This window comes from Neolamprologus brichardi, chromosome 10 (assembly GCF_056152115.1).
Source record: "Neolamprologus brichardi isolate AB-2024 chromosome 10, ASM5615211v1, whole genome shotgun sequence".
Lineage (NCBI taxonomy): Eukaryota > Metazoa > Chordata > Actinopteri > Cichliformes > Cichlidae > Neolamprologus > Neolamprologus brichardi.
In genome coordinates this window covers 24118969-24144866 of record NC_142113.1, presented here as the reverse complement: position 1 = coordinate 24144866, position 25898 = coordinate 24118969, and the positions used below count along the sequence as shown (strand labels likewise).

The window sequence follows — 25898 nt, the reverse complement described above, 5'->3', positions numbered from 1 at the left end:
GTTACACTCTCTTGTCCCCCCTGTCCATCACATTTTATGAATAATCTGTTTTTCTTTTTGTGCCTTTTAGAGTTATCACATCTTTAAATATCCATGACATTTTGTCCTCTAATGCAGCACTTTCAAATTCCCTTTTGAAAGAGAATTTCTTCCTTGGCTCTTTGTCTCTCTGTTTGTTTTCCCCTGCTTGACATTTATAAAGTAAGCGCTTGGAGGATGCTGTGAACAGTGGAGAGGAGCTCCGTCTCCGGGACATTGAGCGTCCATGGTGCGAGCAGCTTCGGATCACTCACTTAAGCAGCTAACATTTCAAATGGGCAATAAAGAGAGTCCTGGTCCCTCTAGAACAATAAAACAGTGTTAGAGTCAGGGGTGGATGCACTGTAATACAGACAGATATTTCTCTGCCACAGCTCCAGCTGCTGTGCTCAGCAGAAGGGGAAAGGCTGAATCAAAGGACGCTCACTACACCAAAGAAAGGGAGCACAATTCACTCCAGCATTCAAGTTTACTTCAGGTGTAACATTCGTTTTCTCTCCATGTATCAAAGGTGTATTTATAGTGGGAAAGAGCTCATTAGTTCTTTGAAATAATCAGAATTTAATTATCATCTTTCAGTTAAGAAGCACTGGCACAAAATCTAATATAACACTCAATCTTTTTAACATGTGCAGCAGCAGAAATAATATTGTTTAATACTTTTGTTTCTCCCTGTATATGTACTTAGGGGACCACAGTAAGTCTGAGCAAAGATAGGATTGTTCTTACTGTATATGACAAGATGTAAATCAGCTTGGTGGGGGATGTGTGTGTTAATTTATTTCTGTCCTTCCAGCACAGGGATAAGAATGACAGTTAGGTGATGATCCCTCATGTCTGAGCCATCTCACGCCTCATTCCCCTTGAAGGAATAACATTGAACAGGGATTTACCCAAGACCTTGACTTGACTGCCTGCATGCAGAAGAAGAGTGTGCATTGTCTTTCTTTTTTTTTGTACAGCTGTGCGAGTCTTTGGTTTGTAATAAGTAGGAGGGTCACCAGCCTTAAGGGTGTCCGTGTGTTTCTCTGGCTTCATCTTTGCCAGTTTTATGTGCGACGCATGACGCGGTCCTTCCAGAAATAAACAGGAGATAACTGAGATTTATTGGTTTGATTATTTTCTATAACTTACTGTTTTTCAAACTGACCTCCGCCACCAAGCGTGACTGCTTGATAGATGTGCTTGATTAACAGAATTGAGTACTACAAATTAGAGGCCACAGTAACCTCAAGTTCCAGTTTCATAACTTCATATGTTATAACTAGCTCCAGTACGCAATTCATCAAAGCAGGAATGACCCCCCAAACTGTTGTTCCAACAAGCTTCAAATTATCTTTTAAATTTTTTTTATGATGCACTGGACATCAAGAGCCACGAGAGCAAACATTCCCAAATGTATACTCAAGCTTGACTGAGGTTTATTTACTACTAGGGATGCAACGATACCAATTTTTACAAACCGATACGATACAGATACTTGGATCTGAGTACTTGCCGATACAGAGTACAAAAACCGATACTTCTACTACACACACACACACACACACACACACACAAATGCAATGAATTGGAAGACAGGTTTTATTTTATTCTCTGCCAATAAAAAATAAAATCTTAATAAAAATGACCACAAAAAAATTTCAAGTGAAAAATAAGCACTTCTGTTAAATTATTGCAGTGTCCACTGTCTCGAGCTTTCAGAATAATAAATAAACACTTCTGTTTGGAATAAAATAAATACAAATTAGGTTTGAGAATAAAATAAACTTTTAAATTATTGCAGAGTGTCCATATTGTAAACAAACAAACAAAATAACGAAAGTATGCTGAGAAGACGGTGCAATCGTATGTTTTCCACGGCCGGCAGTGGCTGGTCATCCAGAGCGATAAAATGAGTCAGAGCCTCTGTTATTTAAACTGCCCGTGGATTTTCTCTTGACATTTTTCATCGCTTTTCCAAAACCTGAGTTAAAGTTGGCTGTTCCGGTCCACACTGCTGACATTTTGCTTAGCCTAGCTACAGCAGCCTCCAGTTTCTCTTTTTTATCTGGAGCTGCCAGTCTGACTCGTCTAACCCTGTGCCTGTTTAGCGTGGGATGTCCCCCTAGTGGCCAATCTAAAAAACTACAACAGAAATGACATGCCACCCTCTGATTAATGAAATAAGTTAGTATCGGTTCATGGTATCGGTTAACTTTTACGAGTATGAGTAACATTTTACAGTATCGGCCCCGATATCCGATACCAGTATCGGTATCGGTGCATCCCTATTTACTACCATGTTTAGTCATGTGTTACGGTCATTCATCCTTAATCAGTTTTCAGGTTCAGGTATTATATTATGTTATGTTAAGCTTTTTTCTGTTTTTCTTCACTAAACAAAAAAAAAGCCTTTCTCTTTCTCTTGCAGAACAGACTTCATTTACAACAGAAATCTTCATTTTGTATTCATACAAATAGAAATATGCACTTTAACACTGTGGAACACTGTCCTTTTCCTGCAGCCCAGTCGAACTTGTGTTAACTTTGCTGCAGTGACAGCTGGGCTAACAAAAGTAGACATGCTTTGGCAGTGCTATGCCCTGCTGTGGGTTTGACATCAAAAGGAGATGCTGGGAATAAACTTCTGAGTCTATTAAGCCCATCATGTCCCTTAATTTTGCATTTGTTAGCATTCGTGGCTGTTGAGTTGTCGGAGGACATTAGGCAGTGAGATCCATCTCTATATACTCTCAGAGGGGGATCTCCTGCTCTGCAATAATTGGGGATGGATGTCATATTCAGATTTAGTTATATAAAAATTTTAAAACATTTTTTACTGTGCTTCTGACTTGCAAGTAGCACTTACTTGACCTTACCTTCTCATAGCATACTGCCAACAGACAAAGTCATGTGATACACAACCAAAGGAGGGTCACAAAAATAGCAAAATAACAACATGATCTTATTTTTTGTCTGTTCTTTACTCCAAACGTTCCTCACACCAGACGAATAAACACAGGTTGCATGATTTCTTTGTGGTTTGTAAGTTTTTGCTGCACATCATCATTAAACAGAACCTTGCTGAGAATTAAAAAAGACCTGGATTAAAGCATGAGCTTTAATCCCTTAGAAAAGCAGTACATGAAGCTTGAGAGGGTCTAAATGGGAATGTGTACCTATTGTTTTCACTTGGATTCAAGGATTACTTGTAATTAGTTGGACCCCTGCACAGAAAAGCTGTCAGACAAATTATGCAAACAAAAAACGAATATTTTTTTAAATGAGTAAACACTCAAGGACACATGTACGGATGTACGAACAGACACATTATCTGTCCCATTTGCCTTCCTTTCCTCTCCTCCCACTCGGAAACACACAAACACATTAAATCCAATTTGAAGCTACAATCCAAAGGCTTCGGCTTGTGCTATTGAGGTTAATCAAATGTCTTTTTTTTCTCCCCCATGTTTGTGTTCGTTCTTCTAGGCAATGCATGCACCATGTCAGAGTACAACAAGCTGAAGAGCATGCTGCTGGATATGCAACCGAAAGCGCTTAAGGCTGGGGAGCAAAATCAGCAGAGAGACATGGAGGAGAAGAGAGCGCTGGTGGACACCATGTTTAAATACCTGGATGCGAACCAGGATGGCCGACTGATCAGTGATGAACTGGAAAAGGTGAGTGTCAAGTCAATCAACACAGCTGCATGAAAGAAGAGATAAATGGCTGGGTGTGTTTTGTTCGCCATAAGTGTTTGTAACAATTTTTGTTTGTGGACTTGTCTCCGACAAGTATTTCCAGTTTAAATGTATCACTGTGCAAATTTACAAAAAGAAAAAGAAAATGCTGGCAGATTTTTCTTAAAAAAAAAAGACTTTTTTAAAATAACGGTTATTTTTTAAAAATTCTATCAAATTATATATAATGTGATCCTTTAAATAGAAGCCTGTATTGCTTACAGTGGGGAATTAGTCAACCACATTTTTATCTTTATCTACACCAATGATCAAGACAGTGTGATCTGGTTATAAGTGAGAGCGGCTGGAACATTTAGTCATCTTGTTTAACAATAAGAAAGGCTGTCTTCCCGCCTGGGGCTGATGGGAAAAATTTGGCATTAATATATTTGACTCAATTAAATCACAGTGAGTGTCATCTGGTATCTTGAATTGGACATCAGAGATGCGTGTTAATTAGACTCCACCTAGCCAGTTCTATGATATCAGTGACTGCCATTGTGCCAATATGCAGTAAACCATGTTAGCCATAGTTGACTTCAGACTGGAGCAGGAACAGATGTTTATATGTGCATTTTACATTTGCTGTTGCTCTTTATTATTATGTGGGCATCCAAAGACAGAGGTTGCATGATGCCAAAGGAATATAAACTCAGTATGGGTTGAAATGAATTCTCAAAAGTGCTTCAGCTCTTTCCAAGCTCTTTAGACTTCAGTAATTATTCTCATGTTATCTCACTGTGGCTTTATATTGCAACCAGAGTGTTGTCCAAGTTTAGAATTTCAGTGACTTCTGCCTTTTGTGACAGATCTGTATTGAGGGAATTATTAATGCTGATATATGTCCACATGAAATCTTTAGATTGGGCACTCACATCCTGAGGAATTCATAAATTCAGTTTCGCAGAGATAATGCTTTTAAGAATCAAAGATGAATCCCAGTCATCCCTCCAGACTGTCTCCAGTTTTGGATCTGTCTATTGTCACAGATGGTCTTGGAGGGTAAAATCCTGTCCTTAGGTTTGAAATATTTAATTCAAATGCCTAAGGACAGAGTTATCTGTGACAGGAAAAACATGACTGCAGTCATCTGCAGGCTGGCTCATGAAAAAAAAAAAGTTTGGTATATCCATTATTATGCCATGTGACATGTCCAGAACCATATAAAATCAGCTGGAGATAAATGCTAAGCTGGAATAGCTTGGAATAGCAGTTTACTTTTTTCCATTAGATTTTGACCTAAAAACATATTTTTACAGGAAATGTATTATTATTATTATTATTATTATTGTATCAAACTGTACCTTAAATCAAATATTGACATGCTCTTCTCTTACAAGGGTCTCAGCTCACAGATTTTAGAAAAATAAAGCCAAAATAAATAAATAAATAAATAGAATAACCACATAAGGATTCAATTTCCAGAATTTACTGTCCAACCGTTTTTGTTGTTGCTGTTATAATAAATTCTAAGCACATAAATATTGGCACTAACTAAAAAGATTAGGTGAGGTGTCTTCCATAAATGCTACATAAGCAGTCTAAGCTTTCTAGCATGGGCCAGCATTTGATAAATATAGAGTTACACTGAGAAGCATTTTTATTCTCTTATTTCTAGAGAAGAAACAACTTTAACAGAATAAGCAAGGCTGAGTTTTTTGTTTAACTTCCTAAAAACTGCTAAACATCACCCACTCAAAGATGGTTCCCCTGAGAGTGGGTAGTACTGCTACTACTGCAAAAGAGGACTCATAAATGACAGCGAATGGATGTGAGAGTGGTGAGTCTTCCCAGGGGAACATCTTTGAATTAAGTCAGGTGCAGTATGCAAGAGTAGCAGGACCAGATACTCTTAAAAAGGAAAGGCAATCAGTATAGCACTAACATGACGGATTACATATTTAATCCACTACCTTTAATGAGAATGGAAGTACACTCAGGAGTTGTGAGTCTGATTCTCTTGTTTATAGTACATTTGGTATTTAATTATGATGAGGGACAGCTGAACAGTGCTGTTTTGTTTTTTTTTAAATACAGAAAAAAGTGGCAATTTCACTCATCATAGCACAGCAAAGTCAAAATAAAATTTTCATAAAAAAGGCTCTGTTAGAGGTTTAATCGCTAATATATCACTTTTATAAAAGTAATAACCAGTGAATGTAAAAAGTATTGTTTTAATTAAATAGAGGATTCTGTGATTCCCCCCTTCAGTATTTGAAACTAGGCTATTAAAGTGATACAGAAAAGTTCAATTTGTACAGTATCTTTCCTTCTGAGTATGAATAATGTGGTTCTTTCTTACTACACATAGCTTATGATCATAAAAAGATGGAGGCAAGAGAGAAACAATAACTAAAGCCTATAATAAGATGTAGGACTATGGCACCTGTGTATTTTTCCTCATATTCCTCTAGATGTTTCCTTTTGATGACTGAATGGATGTATTCTGTGTTGTGTGTGTATATGTGTTAGATCTCCATGAAAGAGCACCTGGAGGACAGCCTGCTGGAGTGCACCATGCAAGACCTGCTACGCTATGACGACTACAACAACGATGGCCATCTCAGCCTCCACGAGTTCTACACAGCTTTCCGTAAATATTTTTCTATCCTTTTTTTCCCCTTAAAAAATACACAGTTAATCTGTTAAAATATGTACGTATAATACTAACATATAGCATTTCGTAATCTAAACACTTTTCCAATAGATGCATACATAAAACGAGCCACATAAGGCATTTATTTGTTAAAAAAGATGGCACCAAAAATATGTGTAAGGTACGGGTGACGTACTTACTGTTGGTACATTTTAGAATTTCACAACATCACAATTCAATCAGCCTCTCCACAGCAGTTCCGAGGATAAAAGATTTCCTGGAACAGATAAATTGATAATTGCATCTGGAATCATCTGGAAGAGCTATAATAGCCTTTGGGGTTTAGGCTGAGTGGCAGCTGAGAGCATGCAGGTTCCACTTTATTAGGACCAAAAATCACAACTCCGTCACTAATGTTGCTATAGCACCAGCATGAAAATTGCTAGACACAGAGGCAACCTGCTGCAAATATTGTTCTCAAACTCGCTATCTAATTTGATCATTGTCTTTTGTTGCGTGTAAGTTCAAACTGTATTGAACTATGCTGCAAAATGGTAATAAAGTTGATGAATCCAGCAGCTAGTTATGGCTGGTGGCCATTTCCAAAGCTTTACCTTTGGCTTGTGGTCCATTAAGCTCCACCATTAATTTAGCCCTTAATGACTGGTTTAAGTGGAAGCCATCCTGCTATTATTTGGTTACAGTCCTTTCACCTTCCAGATGGGCAGCGAAAAGTCATTGCATGGTATTTCTCTACCTACAGGTTTGCCTGCAGCATTTTAGGCCAGGTTAGTCAATGCATTTTATGTTTGACAAGCGGCTGAAGAAGTGGGCAGGGACCAATAACACAAGCTATTGATCAGATGACACTCAAGGTTAAGTGTTGGGCTGCAGAAAGGCAACACCGAGGGGGAGCAATTATGTTTGAGTGGCACATCTGGTGTTCTGGATAATGTTGATGGTGTTAAATTGTGTGTGTTTGCATGTTTGTGTATGTGTGTGTTTCTGCGATGCAGTCCGAGGTCTCATTGGTGGGTAGTGTGGGAAACCAAAAAGCCTGGAATCACAGGTGTGTTTAACAGGGTGGGCATTTACAATATGGACGCAAGTTTGGAAAAATGAAAAATTAACCTAAATGATGTGAGAAGGGTTTTTTCCCCGCATTGATTTTCTTCCATGCAGCCAAATGCTTGATCTCAGGGCGAACATTTTAAATACAAGCCTTAGTCATGTTTTGGGGATCATATACCTCAAAGCACTAGGTTAGAAGGCATATTCAGGAGTCTTTCTTTGGTTTTCATGGTTCTCTCTGTTGGTGCTTTTCTTCTATTCTGTAGCTTTGATGTAAAAATCACAACCCTTTGGCCATTTTCCAAGAAGCCAACTCCAGCTTCACTGTTATTCCCACAGTCTCTGAACTTGTTCTCTTATGAAACACAGTGTGTTTTTCTATTATTTTTATTATTTTGGCCCTCCATGTTGCCTTTGCCTTATTTAATGTATAAACCAAGCAAGTAAACCACCATTCAAAGCTCTGTCCTGCTGTCAGATAAATCTTTTTTTTTTCACCACAAATTGAATAGAGGGCAATATGTGCTTTGCTAATACTCCTTAGATGATTACATTCTTATTGATTTTACCCTTGTACTCTACCTTTTTACAATCCCAGCAGGGTTCTTTTTGACCTATTTTTTACTTTTCTTAACTGTCACTGCGTCCTGTGTTAAGTGGATCCCACTTAAACATCTATTTTTGTCTCCAAGGGCATAGATTTAGAATTAAAAATAAATTAAAATAACACTGATTAGATTTACTGATACGTTGTCAGAAATGAGAAGCAGCAGTCACATCTATATTTGTATCATAGATAGTGCTCTTATCCAAACAGCACAAACATGGGGCAAAACCTACTGAGATGCATCATGTGAAAAGGCAGCAAAAGATACAAACCGAGAACTCAGGTAGGCAGAAAACGCAATTAGGGACAACCGCACTTTCCAGTATTTCCAGTGGTTGTCACCTGCACAGATTTAACATTTAACAGTTTCAAATACAAAAATGATGAATAGCTTATATTTTGCCGCAAATAAGCAGTCAGCCTGTGACATTTGTGAATTTTCGGTCTTTAGTCTGTTGAGATTGACACTGTGACTGATCAGCAGTTTCTTGTAAACCAGGTGTTTAATCATTTACGAACATACTACAGTTGACTATTTATTAATTTTACATTAATGCTGAACCACAATAACTCAGTTTGATTCGTAAAGTTAACAAAGAGAGATAAATGAAAAATGTTTTTTGTATCTGCAAGTTGTGAAATTTTAAGAGCAAGCAGTGAAATCCAAAACTAGATATATATTAAAACATACCGAAGTGAAAGTGGTCTGTCTCATAAGCACTTCATCTTTGAATCTATCCTGTAATTTACTGCATTGTGTGGAAGCTAGCTTTACTCCGTGTCACTAAAATCTGCAGTTTTTGTCTTCTTGATTATTGTGTCCATGTCCCATTAATTTCAGTTGCCTGTGCATGGACATTTGCCAGAACAATGATGGGAGACCAATGCTGGTCAAGATACCCATTGCTTTTCTCTGAAATCACTTACAATTTGCATATTATTACACATGGTACCTTCAAAATGTGTTTGACGGTACCAAAAAAAAAAAGTTAAGTAACCAAATAACTAGAGGTATATCATTATAGAAGGAACCTCTAATGTGTTTAATAAAAAGAAATGCTTTAAAAAATATAAGATTGATATTTTTGACATTTTATGGTAAAAAGCCACTCAAGTTGGTATTTCAGTGCAAAGTTGTTGTTGTTTTTTCTCTTTTATTGCTTATTTTGCAGTTCACACCATTAATTCAGAGGTTTTGCTCAGAAGAGCCAGAAAAAGAATGACCTCTTGTTCTGCTTTACTGAATAATCAACATTCTCTTTCCCATAGAGCATATTGCGGGACAGAGATAACAGCATAATGGCTTTAAATTAGCTCTGTAGCCTCCTAATGGTTTAGGGTTTCAACGGGGTTCTGTTTCCCAACATTTATTACAGTGTCAACATTCTGTAGGAGTCGGTTGCTTGTACACGTGACCTTTGTGTCCAAATTAAAACCACTGTAATTACACAATAATAAATGTGCAGAAACGTGCCTCGTGGACTGTGCCAGTGATGCGCATGCCAAGGTGATTCACATTACCTAAATGTTCGGTAAAAGACAACACAGTGCATTAGAATTGAAACTGCTAAGTGAGCAGGCTTATTGAGAGATATCTGTAGCCTGCAGATGTAATATATGTGGACGCACAAGGTCAGAGCTCCTGTGAGGATACATGTGTAGTATATAGAGCTGCCCTGGGGTGATACGTGGACTGCATGCACATTATAGCGAGTAACCTTTTGGAAAATGTGGAGACTGGGATATCTATGCTGCAATTTTAATTGTGCCGTTTCAAGCTATTGTGGTTTTCAGTATAGGTTATGTCGTACATGGAGTCAGTAAACTGCATGCTTTTTAATTGAAAGGTAGAACACACTAGTGTGATATGATAGTGTGGATTCTCTACGTTCCTATTCATTTTAGAAATTTACAATATAGCGCAACCTTTGTGAATTGCGTAATAATAATTATTAATAATAAATATATCTAGTATTTTTTCATTAAAGGCTGTAGTATTTAAAGCTGAATCTCTCAGAATATCATGACAGTACCCCCAATTTGAATTTGCATTAATAGATGAAAACTTAAAAAGCAGGAATTTTGGAGGTCCTTCAGTCTGTGCACAGAAGAGCATTCAAACAGCAGAGAAAGATAAACAGTAATGGACAGGAACGTGCCTCTGCTCCTTTTTCAGCTGTTTGTTTATTTTAAGTCTTCATGACTGACTCTCAATCATCAAGAAAACAACAGGAGTGGACCAGAGGACTGATAGGAAAGTGATGCAATGTGTGAAGGAAACAGCAATGCAGCAGCAGAAAGACAGCAAGATGTTTTAAAAGAAAATATGAGAAGTGCTGATACTGATTTCTCAGAGGTTTGTGACTATATTGTACCTGATCAGAGGAGTAGCCTAAACTTCATCTTGCTTTTTCTGTTTGTTTGTTTGTTTTTTGGTTTTCTTTACAATAGAAAATGCTGGAGGCATGTTGGTATGTAGTGCATGCCAAGGTTGCCGAAGCTGAAGGTCATGTAACTGTATATTTAAAGAGCCATTAGTCATTGAGGGACAGTGCAACGAACCACTGGTTCCATTTATTTTTTATTTTTTTATTTGCAAAAGTACACAGCTGGAAAGCTTCTAATTAGGTCCAGGTTGGTTTTCTGTGGTTCATATTGCTTCTCCATGTTTCTCCCACATGCAGTTCTTTCCCTCTAAGCATTTACTCAACTGTGAGTATTTGTTTTCCGTGACGCCAACTAAGAGTGGAATTATGCTGTGATGCTGGGCTGCACTGGCAGGGCCACTCAGCGGCTCTGACTAATTAATCAAAGGAGAGAAGTTGAGACAGAGAGGTAAAAAGAGAGTCAGAAAGAGGAGGATGGCATAAAAGAGAAGGGAGGGGAGAGAGCATCATATGGGGAATTGGCTATTCTGAGAAGGCTAGTGGAGGAACGATAGTGGAAAGTGGTACTGGTGAAAAAAGAGAGACAAAGGGGGAGAAAGCTCCTCTTTGTCGCCGCTGGGACAAATAAGAGAAAGTGAAAACAGAGGTAAGAAAATGATTTGGTTGTAATTGAATATGTAAGAGACTTAGAACAGCCTTGCTAAATAAATGCAGGTTAATAGATAGAAGAAGGAACTTTGTACAACCTCAGCAGGTGTATTTTGGTGAATTGCACATGTGAAATATGTGTGACCCCCATAAAGGGAGATGTATGAATTTATCTGTATTCATTTATAAAATGGCAAAGCCCTGAAAAATGACCCATGGGATTGTGTTTGTATCCCGCTTTGTGTGAAGCTTGCGTTAGATAGATAGATAACGAAAAAAAATGATTTAATGTTAGCGCAGCAAATGTGAAAGGGAGGTTAACCCCAAGAGTTTAATTAAACCTAACACATCTCAACATGGCTGAATAAGAACAGAGTTTCATGTATCTCAAGGTTATCAGATTCTTTATTTAATCTGTTCATTTTCAGCCGAATCAATACATTTTGCAGTCAGTAAAATGTTATAATAATGACATATGATGATTATCAAGGAGCAAAGGTGGTCATCGAGACAGTTGCCAAAGCACCAAAGTTTAAACTGAGAAAACCAGACTGTAAACGCATGATTTTCATTCACACATATGCAGGTATTCAAAGACCAAAATTAACATAGACTATAATTTGCATTTCATCATCCCTGAGTAGAGAGTTTGATTCTATATCATGTGTATTATCCACACCTCTGGGTAGATGCTTTCAGATGTTTCCTGCTGAGCTTGGGTTCCATGCTATCACGCTTATAGATTACATGGACAAAAAAGATTTAAGGGATGTCCGTGTTGCAAGATAAAATCTTCGTGTAGCTCCTGTCAAGGTTTGATCTTTTGTGCTTCTCGAGTTTGCTCTTAATCTGCACAAATGATCTTGCTGAGATCGGATCTCAGTTTTACACGATGAGCCTGTTGTTCTCTGACAGCCCTGTGAGTGAGCGACCTCCAGCTAAGCTGTCAACAGCAAAGTGACTTTGAAGCGAAGGTCTTGGAATAGTCTTCAGCACCCACACACGCAAAATTACATCAGTCTTTCCTCTGCTTTTTATTGTGTTTTTGGCCATTTTGTTTGCACCATGCCCTTCTCCACTTCAATTCTACTTACAAATTCCTCTTACCTAGTTCATATTGCAGCCTTGTAGCAGTTAGTAAAATAATCGTGAAATGTAATCTATTGATTCATGTTCCTGGACATGATTTTCCCCTTTTTTTTGTGCACAACACCTGCCATGGAGTCTGAGGGAAGTTTGATTTCGGTCCACGGACACAAGGTTAAGTGCTTCCAATTTTAAAGAGCAAAAACATTCACATTAGGACTTTAGGGGCCTGGTGGAGGCGTAAGTCAGTCACCACTTGCACAAGAGACTGCAGATCAAATCCCACACAGGATTTTTTTTTTTTTACACTTTCTTTTGGTGCATTTACACTTTAACTGCATTTTCCATCCCCGTTTTCTGTTCACTTATTTTTTGGATAGATTTTGGCAACAGACGTGTGCAGTTAGGCTTAGTGAAAGATCAAGGTTCAAATGCAACGTTAAGTTTTATTTTTTTACTTGCCTGGGTTACACATTCTCTCAGAGGGGTCTTAAAGGATACCTACACTTTTGTTATTTCCTTTCCTTTCATTTCCTTTCATTTCTCCTGGCCAGTGTCTGATACCTCGTTACTGCTCAGTGAACCTTTAAAGCTAATTGCCAGTGTGTATAAGGGCCTTTTTGGTGACTTCCAAGTGCCGTTTCTATTTCTGGGTAATTACCCAGTGTCAGGTAGCTGCAGTAACAGGTAAGAGACAGTTGAGATTTTGGTTCTACTTTTTATGTGTTGCACTGAGAGAGATCTATTTGGAAGATTGCTGTGGCTTAACTTTGCATCAATAGCAGCTTGCATCTTAATTAGATCCAAGATGGTCCAAAAGTGAAATGCTAAAAGACACACAAAGTATGACTAGACGGGGTGGAGGTGTGTGCATGTGTTTGGGTGTGGGTGGCTGGCTGAGTGGGTGTTTGTGGGGGATAGCATCTTGTGGGCCTTAGTTGTAGCACGTTACTTGGATCTTTCAAATCACTGCTGCTGCACATGTTAAAATACATTTATCCCAGTTATATTTAATAGTATATTTATATAAAACGATATTACTATAATAATACTATAATTAATACTGCTAACCCATAACCATAGGCATTCACATAACCACATGTAAATATGCATTTCCTGTACACCGAGAGACCCACAGTCTTTACAGCCAGTGGTCATCCAGCAGTGTTCCGAATACAATAGCGAGAGATGCCCAGTTAGTTGCCATGGCAACTGTGGTTGTCTGTTTAATCTCCAAGTCATTTATTTAGTGCAACACTTACCCACTGCAGCTAATTCCCAGGAGGAGAGGAGGAGAGAGGAGGGGAAACATAAAGTCAAAGAGGAAACGAGCAGAGAGAAACATAAAGCCAGAGGAAGGTAGAGTAAAGTAAGCAATTTGAACCCTGCGCACGATCAACAATTAAGGATTAAACGTGTGCGGTGTGAGATACAGGACTGCATTATCCCCAGGTGCAAACGCCGCACACAGGTGGACATCTTAAGCACATACCAGAGACGAATAGATGAGCCGAGGGAAAGGCAACAGTGAAACATAAAAGAATATTCTGATGGAGTCTGTTGAGGCTCCTTTATACAAAAACAGCACACTGTGTGCATCTAAACACAAAAATAATAATACGTGAGTGATGTCCCCCATGGATAACTAGAGGCAGTGGGCCATCAGTTTATTTTATGGTATTATAAATACACTTAATGTGCACAGCATCGGAGGCACTGTGAAGCACTCTTCAGTGAAATTCTCAACTGAGACATTCATGCTTTGTAAACATCTGCCAGACTTGACATAAATACTGTCTTTGCAGTGCTTTGATAGAAACACTGATTGTTGTACCTGTAAGTAAAATGTAACTTTGACTTTGATGGAGTGGTTTTAGAGTTACTGGAGGATTGTTTACCTGCAGTTGATGAAGTGTGATGGACTTGTCTGTTACTCCTTGTGATATTCACGTTCTCTTGTTTTCCTATCCCAATCGCCAAATAATGAAATAAATGAGCAAGCAAGCGGTATATTACACATCATCCAGGTAGGATATGTTATTTGCCATCATCTCTCTACTCTTTAAATACAGCTTTATTGGAGAAGGTCAATACTATTGTTGTGTCACAGTGTTCAATATGGAGTTGGAGCCACGAGTTTACCATAAGGAATAGCAGCACTAAAATGGATTATCTGGATCATTTTAGTTTACAAAATATATAGAAAAGCAATGCAGGAATTATATAAAACATGTACATAAAACAACAGGAATACTGAGGTATTCACAAAAGAAAAAATAAGTAAATAAAACTTCACAGCACTCACACTTTTTAAATTAAATTTTATTGCCGCACTACTACCTAGATGATTGGAATGATTAGGCTTGAGTTGAATAACAAGAATGAAGGAAATCCAGTACTATATTCTCTGCAGGGGCTGATACACTGATATTTACATTTGTACGATTTGGCTTATCTTATTTTAATATGCTTGGTTATTTTGTAGGTTGATTTTTAAATCTTGATCAGCAAATGGGAGCTGTGATCAAAGGCTGCTGACCTTTAGCCCCATCCCCCCCAAAACCAAAAATCCATATTAAGTCACTTTAAAGCCTAAACCATGAAATAAATTTTTTTGAAAATGGATATGTGAAGTCTTTATTATACAGATGAATGTATAAAACAAAAATGAATATTTGCATATATGAGTTTCAGTTTGGATCATATTTGCTACAACAGTTGCAAATATGATCTACGTAGCAATTTATTAAATGTATTGTGCCATTTATTTTGGTTTTTCATCACATTGATGATGCAGAAGTCTATATACATATTTATTACATTAGTTACATGTTTAAGGTCATAATCTTGTGCATGTGGTCATAACTATTTGTACTTGCAGTCTGTAAGGTTAACGCAGTCAGACTTATAAGCAGCAAACATAGTCATTAGAGATTAAGCAAGCTTTAGTGTGACATAATATTGCTGCTGTTATTGTGGTTAATCTGGTAGAGTTCATCTGAAAATTACTGGTGTATAGCCGAAGACTGCAGAGTCCATCACTTACAAGCAAAAGGAAACATGTCAGGTCAGGAGTGGCACCAGGATTACACTTGTCCATTTTTTCTAGATTCATGAGGTTGTACACCAAAGCTTTGTCCCCTAACGTGTGGGGTAGAGTTCTGCTGAAAGAAACTGATAGTATTTGTCATCATTCTTGACATATGTACCAAAACAACATTTACTCGCTGTTTGCTCCATTCACCAGATTCGCTTCATCCATTTTCACAAAACAAAATCCATGTTGAAGGATCATCTTTGTGGTGCACTGGAGATCCAGCACATATCACAGAACTGCAAGGAAACAGAATGAGATATAACATTCTATATAAAACCTGTTATGCATGGAGAAATGATCCTGAAAGGGCAGAACAGATACATTTAAATAAGGTGTGATTTTATAACAACTGTTATTATTATAATTATTTTCTTTCTTATTGACCAGATTCCAGAATCTTATAAATCGAGATGTGGCAGCATCTCCAACCAAATTTAATTAGTTGGTTTCAGTCAATTAAAAGTGAATATAAGAAGTGCTTATAGCTTAATAGTTGCTAAACTGGAATAACCTGCAGTAGCGCTCTTACATCTACATTGCATTTGTCTTTCCACATAGATTATAAAAAACTGGATGTTCTCTGAGAGATATTGACATTTACAGATATGTAGCGAATTAATAACTTAAAAAGATGAAGCAAGTTGAAAGAAAGTCAGTTTGCCCAACAGTGATTGCAGTAAAAACTAAGTTACCATGACACATGGATGATGTATAAAATTGTAATATTGGCAGATACGTTTTCCCATTAAAACACTAACTGAAAATCAAAAGCTGAGGTTAGTGCCTCGTCTGCTCATTAAGATGACACAAAAATTCATCCACAAGCAGCTGAATTTTAATCTTCATATGAACTAATATATGCTATAACTGTATAGTTCAGGTATATGGTTTTTTTTTGTACATGTAAATTTTAATCCAAGCTACTAAACTTACTAAACATGATGTCTTTGATGAGAGAGCGAAACCAAATGTTTGCTTTGAGTCTGTTAAACATGCTGCAGTTGTCACGGTGAAGAACAAATTGCACGTCTACTTGTCAATCGCTTGTTTCTTTGACTCTGAGTAGTTAAGTAATCTGGGTCTTCTAAGTGTAGCTAATGTTTTTCCTCAAGGCTAAATTTGCAAGCAAAAATCCCACAGTACATGTAGAACATCATATAAGAATTATTAAGATGTGACTCCTTATTGGTGACACACTCGCTGTTCTACCAGACATCTAATATCTCTAATAATTACACATGCTGAATAATCCCATCCGACACTGCCTATGTCCCTGCTTCTCAATTTCCCTCATCCGTCTATCCTTCTTTCATTTCCACCACTTTAATTTCATCGTTATGACTCTAATTAGCCATAGAGATGTAAATCCACGCTTCGCAGGGCCTTGAGGGGTTTCGGTTTGACCTATTACCCTTCCTGACATTTCTTTTCTGCCCCCTCCCCATCCCCATTTCTTATTCCTATTTTTTCTCCTTTCTCTTTCTTTTTGCAACCAATGGGTCCCGAGGGCAGCAAGTGTGTTTCAGCGCACTGTAATTCACAGGCAGCAGCCCCCTAGGCTGTTAGTGGCACAGCATGTGGTCTGCTTTTATCTCTCTCCTCTAACTCCCACTCGGGCGAGGAAATAATTCATTATCATGCCTCCATTGATTTGGTATTTCTCTAGCTTCTTTAGTGGAACAATCCCCCTTTTCTTCCTCTTCTTTTTTTTCTTATTTTAACACCCTTCTTCAATTTCAAACAAGCGTGCATCTTCACCAGTGTTTGTTTAACTCTCTGTAAGTGTGGGTCTGCATGGAAGTGATGATTTTTCTGTTTTTTCTCCTCTCATCTCTTCAGCAATATCCCCCCAAGCATCCACCTTCATCAGCTTTGAAAATGTTCTCTCAGAACAAAGGAGGTAAACACGGCAGAAAAGGGCAAAAACTAGGGGGATTTTTTTTTGCATAAAAAAAGAATATGGTAGCAGAAAACAAGACAACCCAACAAGGTAAGAATAGGACCATATAATCCGTCGTGGTTGGATAACTTTAGCTTATGGCTACACTGCTTCTGTGTAAGAAAGCAAGGAATATTTCCCGTAGAGGGAGCATTCTTCTCTTTGGGTTAACATCTTCTCCGTGTAAATCATCAGCAGGTTGGTCCAGATGGTGTGGTCATAGTGATAAGGTTATGTTTTGATAAAAGAGCTTTCTCCTCTTTATGTATATGATGGAGATGAACACAGGCCCGCGCTGAGTGACGTCACTAAGCTGAACCCAACAAACAAGACAGCAAACACTCTCATCTTATAAGGGGATGAAAGAAAGTGGAACGGAGTAAAGTGGGAAAAGAATTAAAGTACAAGTGACTAGATGTGGTTGCCTCAAGCTGAAAGCTTATTTCCAAAAACAACTGAATCACATTCACACACACATCCGAAGCCCAAACAAACACCTAAGGGGTTATTGGTTTTAGTACCCCCATATTCAGAAGGATGAAATTGTGTTTGGATCAACCTAAGGACTACAGCTTTAGATAAGTTACAAAAACAAGATGCAAATGTTAACCTGGTGATTCTGCCTGCCTACATGTGTTTACCTGGGAGGAAAGAGAAAATAGGATTTGGGAAGAGGCCAGGAGTGTCAAGAAAAGAGAAGGACAGCTAAGATTGGGAGGATTTAGAAGAGCAGGTGATGTATAATTGCATGTTTGCACATGTTTACCAAGGCTTAGAGGAGCACAGAGGTGGGCTGAGAGAGGTGCATCGTGAGGAGCAATCAGGGAGTTGAATGGGGGTGCAGACAAAACAAGTAGGTAATACATAATTTTGTGTTTATAAGAGTTTGGGCCAGACTGGAGGAAAGATTAGGAGGGTGTAAGAGTTTCGAGATTGAAAAGAGCAGCAGAAGTGAAAGGCTAAAGCAGAAGCACAACGGACTAGCTGGGTGTAAATCTATGTTAACTTTTGAGACCATGTGCTCTTTATACACATTCCTACTATATCACTGACATTTGAGAGACACCCGCCAGAGAGGACAGATGCTTCTCAGTGCTGGAAGCTGAACTATGACAAGCACACAAGTACAGTAAATACACTTACAGGGACAACAACCGTCCAACATGTTTTAAAAACTTCAGTTATACACATCATCTTTCTTATCAAGACAAATGAGTTGCAAAGTGCTGTGTGTATAATTCTGTGCTTGTGTAGAAGGCGATTTGATAGAAACACCAACTAAACCTGACAGATCAGTTTCTTGTTTTACAGAGAAGTTTCGATTAGTTTTCTTGCAGTTTCCATAAAGCCACACTGAGGTTTCCTGAGTCGTTAAAAAGAATTACAGTTCTCCTGCATGGCACTCAAGCCAGCAGCCAATATCATTTAGTAGCCTTCAAAGTATTTCTAAAGCCAGAGTTTTCATTCAGTACGCCTTGAAAGAGCAGCTTTGACAGCTTCAGAAAGCTTATATAGTCAAACTTTTTAAAGTGCAAGAGCGAGGTTGATAATAGGGGAGCAGGTATTCCCAAATCTCCAGAGTCTTTATTCTCAAGAGTGCGGTCTGATTCTCTGGTTTAGTTCAATGCTGCACACTCCCAGCAGAGTGTTAGTACACAGTATCTCCTGTGGCAACAAGCTCCTGTTCAACCCAGTCTTCTAAAACAACATGCGCTGAGCTACCTTGAGGGTTAAAGCTCAGAGGCTTTTTCATACCGAGATGATGCAGTGTTTTTTGTCTCTCTTTTTTTTTGGTGTGCCAGGCTTAATCCAAGTTACAAGCAACACGCAGATGGAATACCTTGAAGTGTAGATAAACTACACATCAGGCATCCAGAAAGAAATTCTGAAGCTTTTGAGTTTGATGCCTTGATGTCATGGAACAGAGCCGTGACATTCAGGATTGCAGGAGGCTGCAGAAAAGTATCTGAGGATTTGGAAGCCCCACGCCAGCTGGGAGAGAGAAACATAAAGAGATCAGAATGTAATCTATAATTCACAAAACATTGGGCAAATTAGACCTCACTTCAGCCATGACATAATTGTTTGTTTACACGAATTCTCTCCAGTCGAAAGCTTTTATCTTAAGACGGGTATGTAGGAGAAAGTTATCTAATGATAGTGGACTGCCTGAGATAATAATCTCAATTGTTTATCTCTTTTACATGAGAGGTTTTTGAGGTTTGACACCTTTTGTGGCTCATTTCTGTACCATGCATCAGAACTTTTAAAAAAATATGTTTACTGCATTGTTTATTGCCAGATGAAGGTCTGGGACAGATTTGCCTCATTGTCTGCAACTCATAATGGACTGCAAATGCAAAATTGCCATTGTGACATTGTGATCTGAGTCTGCTGGCAAAGCCTCTGTGCTGACACCCGTTCTGTATGATGTGCATTTGGTAACCTGTATTCTTAATGTGACAAGCAGTGGAAACATTAATATACTATCTCTTGAAGCAGAAAGGTCAGCTGATATCAAATTTTTACAGGAGATGGTTGGAAATGGTACCCATGTCACTTTAATCAGGCAATTCCAACCGCCAGCCTTTGTGCTGCCCACATACAGTCCTACCATTAAGCATGCAAAAATTTAGCCTGAAACTTTCGTAGTGATTTCCAAAGCTCCTGTCATGCTTGGAGGATCCTTAATAATTTTGAAGTTCAGCATACGCACGCTGTAGACAAAATTTATTCGCCCATAATTCATTACACGGTAGAAGGAGAGAGAAAGACGGAGGGGGAGTTCTCCAGGGGAAAATATGGAGCAATTAATCAACTTCATCAGCTCATCAGCAGCTTTTTAAAAACACCGTTAGTGGTTATAATGGAGCCATGTTGCACTACCTATTTAGTTCAATTTTCTGCTAATTAATCAGCCTATATTACTAAGGTATAAAGGAGGAAGATATAGTCAGGTACAAACCACCTGTAATCTCCTTCTTGGTTCAGTCCGTTTATATATCAAGGGATCAGCACATGAATGAAGACATTTCCATAAAGAGTGTGTGTGTGTGTGTTTTTCTTTTTTTTTTTACAATCAGCTGGTCTGTTGAGTGGTCCCCAAGTTACAAAGACAAGGGACCATTTAGTTTTAATGAATGTTTATGTAATGAGAGCATTATTTTTATTGAATCATCAACACTAGCTCAGAGACTAATAATAAATGTACTGATATATGTATATACAGTCTTTAGCATAGGCTATAATCATTTAGCCCAAACAAATCTAATTGTGTTATGTTACTACCATAAAATAAAATGAGCGTGGTTTCCTGGAACTGGAAGAAATGTGAAAGGAGTGTTCTGACGGTAAATGTGATACTTAAGCCAATGCTGAGCTACATTAATCTACAAATATGGAGTCATAATTCTGAAAAGTCATGCTCTTGTCTGTAGATAATAAAGAAACCTTAAACCAAAGCCAAAACTGCTGCCATTAGTATTCATAACAGAGGCAACTCTGAAGGCTATTGCTAATGTGTAGCTTTATTCTTCAGAGGCTCTTGATTCTGTCTATGGAGTTCCTAAATTGGAGGAGAACTATGAAAAAATATTTAAAGTGACAAGACTTGTACCCCGCCTCGATGGAAGGAATGGGATAGGCTCCAGCCCTTTCATGACCCCGATATGGATGTTTGGAAGAGGATGCATGGATGCATGGATGGATGTTTTACTGAAGATGCAAATGAGATTGTATTGGGAAATTCAATACTGGTGTATTACCCTTAAATGCCACATATAACCAAATTACAGTATGCAGTATGGGAGTGATATCTCAGACTCTACAGGCCTCGGTTTGCATGTAAAATGTTAAAGATGATGACAGTGCAATTAGAAAAAGACTGGACAAGTATGGCTTGTTTGGAAGAGTTGCCAGGAGAAAGCTTTTCCTTTCTTTAAAGAACATGGGCAGCACACTTTCAGTTTGCAAACTTACAAACCACAAAATCTCTGGAACAAGTCCTTTGGACAGATAAAACCAAAGTGGAGATGTCTGGCCATAAAGCACAGTACCAGTGGGTGAAAACCAAACACAGCATATCAGCACAAACACCTCATACCAGCTGTAAAGCATTTCTCTGTAAACCAAAGGTTTGTAGAGACATGTGTAAGGTAATCTGTCCAACAGCTAAAGCCTGGCCTAAATTGGGTCATTCAACAGGATAATGATTCCAAGCACAGCAGCAAATCTACACCAGAATGGCTGAAAAAGAAACGAATCAAAGTGTTACAAAGTACTGAGTTCTGACTGCAACCTGAGTCAAATTGTGGATGTTGTTTCTGAGAACACCTAACTTACACCAATCATTCTTGTGATAGTTTTACTCACGAAGTGTTACCATTAATCACAAAGACCACTATGTGACTTGAATATGTGATGAAGTAATATAAAGTATGGATGTGAAGTGAGTGTTGCAGCAATTCTAAGTAAATTTGTGGAAGCAATTATGCTTTTTTGTGACGTGAGAAATGATACAAAGGTTGGTTGATGTCCTAAAGTGGATATTTTACCATGATGCAGGATGCACTCATATTTTAGACTAGTTGGTAACCTCAGGGGTGTCAGTTAAGCAATTCAGCTACAATTAAAACAGTACGCCATTTAAAATCATTATACCGTATCAGTTTTTAAAATGCATTCAACTATATGAATAATTCCAATACTATAATACTATTTGAATATTTCCAAGTAAAAATAGAATTACTGGAATTCACAGAAATGCATATAGACTTCATGTACATAGCCGACTTTCTGTATTTGATATGCTTAGTGATTTATATTAAAAAACGTAGTAAGTGCAGCAGCATAATGCCAGATAAGTGTTTCCAATTTGTCACACTGCAAAACACCATTAATTTAAAATGAACAATGTGGAGAATATAAATGAGCTCTACCTCTTCATTTGACAAAGGGTATGTGACAAATAAAAGAGATACAGTGTTTTTTCCTGATTATTTTCTTTGTCTTGTTAGATGCAAATTCGTGTTTTTTTTTTGTTTCACTTTTTTTTAAAGAACAAAAAAACTACATATAAGAAAAAAAATACATCTTTTTTAAGAATGTAAAAAAAACCCTTTTAAAATATAGTGTTCAGTATGCTCTCTTTACTTCAGTCTTAATCAAAGAGTCCATTGACCTATGTGGAGTGGTTTGTATGAAAAGATGCCTTCATGGGAGCTTCATGAAAACTGATGTTTGGGCTTTCTTTCCTCCAGACTGCAGCTCTAATCACAAATAATACTGGTTAATGTTTGCATTTGTATAAAATGCATAGACTCTGTAATTCCATGCATGCACATTTAAAAACATACTTTTCAGTGTTCTTGTGTACACACAGATTCACACAGTGTATCCCATTCTGCATTCTGTAACTGTTGAAGTGGACCTCCAGGTCAGGTCAAGCTGTGGCTCCTGCAGTGCAGAGTTCTGCTGCAGGCCACTAATCTCGCTCACCCTCCTCCTTCACAAGGCTGAAAAGGCTTTAAAACGAGAAAGACCACTTAGCCAGCTCTGTCAGAAAACTGCCAGTGGTTTACAGTAAGAGGCATAGCTGGGGAGGGGAGAGAGAGTGGGTCGAGGGGACTTTCCTTCTTCCATAAAGATGAAAGATTATCCAGATTGTCAGAGATTGTATGCCACTATCAGATGAGGGTATAGCTTTAATGAATGGGGTCTCATCCGACCAAATGAAGTATGGGAGATTAGCTCAAGACTGTCAGCTTGTTTCCATTAAGCCTTTCAGAGCAGGATGGATTCTTTTGGACTTTGAAAGTTAAAATGCCCTCGGTTTTATTAAACCAAATGGTGCGAACGTAAAATTTCTTTCCGAGTTGTGTCTTAAGACTTTTAATTCTTCGTACATTTTCTTCTTGAAGTTATGCAAGACCACTTCATACTGTTTGCCTAAAAGCAAAAATAGCAGATGTAAATATGTAATAAAAATGTGATGGATAAATAAAACCTGCACATGCAACAGTTGTATTAGTATTAGTTTGGCTTTAACTCCTCAAGCTCATAGTTATAGTTGCAATTCAATTACAACATAACATACAGTATTTTTGAAATATGAACTTTTTTCACTCTGTTTAGACTGGAAAGCAATGTCCTCAGTTTTATTACATTTTATTATGCAAATGTTTTTCAACACAATTTAGTGATGTCAAAAAGTGATGATATCCTCGACCTTCAGGGGTGATATCATAGAAAATATCTGATTCACTGTGGAGACAACCTTTACCTGCCCTAGGAAGGATAACCTTGTGTGGATGTGGTTCTGGTAGTGGAATGAGCTTTCCAGATATTACGTGATTGGTTATTTAAATCCCAGCCCGTCCATGAGCTTAAGTGCCCACAAACCAGACACTGAAACCTAAGTTTCTTTCACTGGCAGGCGAGCACGTTGCATGGTGTGCCAGTGTGAAAATGTAAAGTGTTTCACAGAATCTCTCTTGGGTTAAAAGCTGCTATGTCATGGCAGATCATAAGCACTTACATTACCTCACTGGTGTAACCTTAGCATCCCGAATGAAGAATCCCCCCACAAGCAACAGAATGTATAGCATATATTAAAAAATAGGGATTTATGGTGCGGGCAGGCCAAGCATTAGTAAAAAAAAAATGTCCATGAAGCCTCCAGACAGGCAATTAATCTGTTTATATTCCTGACAGGTTACTCCTGTCCTTAGGGGTTGAACAACACAGTAAGGAGAGTTCTGTCCTTCATTAGCAAACTGATGGCAGTTCATTATTGAGTTTTGTCCTTTGAATATCACCGCCACCTTGCAATGCACATAGGTCCTCTGTAGATATGCTCACCTTATGTATGGACTCTGTAGTTAGCAGCCTGTTCCTGCAAAGCTGTCCATTAAAGAATGTGGGGGACACAATGGTTTCCCTTTAAATGGTCTTGGAAACATGCTGTTCCAGAAGGATTTTGGAATTTCTCTTATATAACACTAAAAAATGTGCCTTTTTTGTTAATATAGTATATATAAGTAATATAAGTATAATATAAGACACATTTCTAAAGTATTCTAAAAGTATTTCATTATGCACTCCACACTGTATATAAATGCCACTTGTTTTGCACATGTCCAACTACCAACCTCTGTGTATTTTATATATTTTATTTTATTGTTTACTCTATTTAATTTGTAAAATATGTATACACACACACACACACACACGTAGAAAAACATATTTAGTATACACATCCAGTAAGGCATTCACTCTTATATTGTACATATATTTATTACTCTCATATTTAGCCATTCTTATATTTTGCTTGTTTTATGTTATTGTATTTTTGCACACCTCTGTTGCTTGTGAAGCTCGCACACAAGAATTTCACTCACATGTACTGTACCAGTGTACCTGCACATGTGATGTGACAATAAAAGTGATTTGATTTGATTTGATTTTTGTTCAACCCACCGTTCCTTTTTATTTATTTTTAAAGACATTTGACTGACCCGTTTCTGTTCTTGAAACCTCAGAGGTTTTTTTTTCTTCAATAAACCTAGAGGTAGTAATTTTGACAAACAGCACAGCTTCATAACTCCCATTACTAAGTCCTGCTGCTGTGAAGTATCCTCAGCTCTATTTTTAAAATGGTTATGCAGATGCAGAAGGAAAATTGGCACAGCCAGATCTCCTACCCAACTAGCTTTAAACATATTGTTTTTAAATGCTAATTCCAACTTAGATTTCTACTATGCTTTTTTTGTTCTGTTTTTTCTTTCTTTCTTTGATCCTAACAAGGCTAGTTTTTTGCATAGTTAATGGGTCCTGCTGGAAAACAACTACTGTTGCTTTGCTAGTAAGTTGAGAGACAAGGAAGCACTTTAACTGGAAAGACAGGGAAGACTAAAAGACAAATTAAAACCTCTGAGAAGAGGAAGAAGTGATACGGACGGGAAGAATGACAGGCAGCCGTAGAGTCACAAAGACATCAGGTAGGTGAGGCGCTCTGAAAAAGACAAAGATGGATAGAAATAGCCAAAGATGCAAAGACAGCATCACAGAGAAAATGAGGCAGTGGGTGGAAGAGAGAGAGCGAGAGAGATGGGAGAATTTAGAGAAGCAATGAGGAGTGGCTGCAGAGGATTCCTCTATACCTGTGGAGGAGATTAAGGGTCTACATCCAGCGTGATTAATGAGCTGGCCACTGATTGCTCATCCCCAGTCTCCCTCCCATGAATAATCACCACGCCAGCACTCCCAAAGAGAAAGCATGAATTTCTGCATGTGTATATGAGAGAAAGGAAGACAAAGTGCTTGTGTGTACATTAGATATGCAGCACATCAAGACTATACATGCATATATGAGAGACATTAAATGAGCAGTATGCATGTACAATATGTGGAAGAGATGTGATATACACAGAATTAACTGAGCGTGCATAGTTATGTCTATATATACACAACATAACTCAGTGTGTCATTGTGCTTTATATGATGTATTTACTAATAGCTGCAGCCCACCTGCAGAGAGCAGCCCTCATATTGAATGCACAGTAAAGCACCAAGATCATTTGTACGCACCGTGGGTTCCCAGTGGGAGATCTGGCTCCCTACTTGCACTGTATAAACCCACTGGTGTCATTATGTTTGGAAGACATTATTACTGTTGATATTGAGGTAGCTCCCCTTATTATTTGTGGT

General features: G+C 38.1%; 1 protein-coding gene across 2 annotated transcripts in view; it reads left to right on the top strand.

Moving 5' to 3' along the window:
• The window catches only part of fstl4 (follistatin-like 4), a 211415-nt gene that overhangs the window by 136283 nt on the left and 49234 nt on the right, over positions 1-25898 (top strand). For both annotated transcript variants that reach the window (XM_087847430.1, XM_087847431.1), the window contains 2 exons: positions 3511-3701; positions 6234-6354. In XM_087847430.1, coding sequence (XP_087703556.1) covers positions 3511-3701; positions 6234-6354 — 312 coding nt within the window. The remainder of the gene's footprint in view (positions 1-3510; positions 3702-6233; positions 6355-25898) is intronic.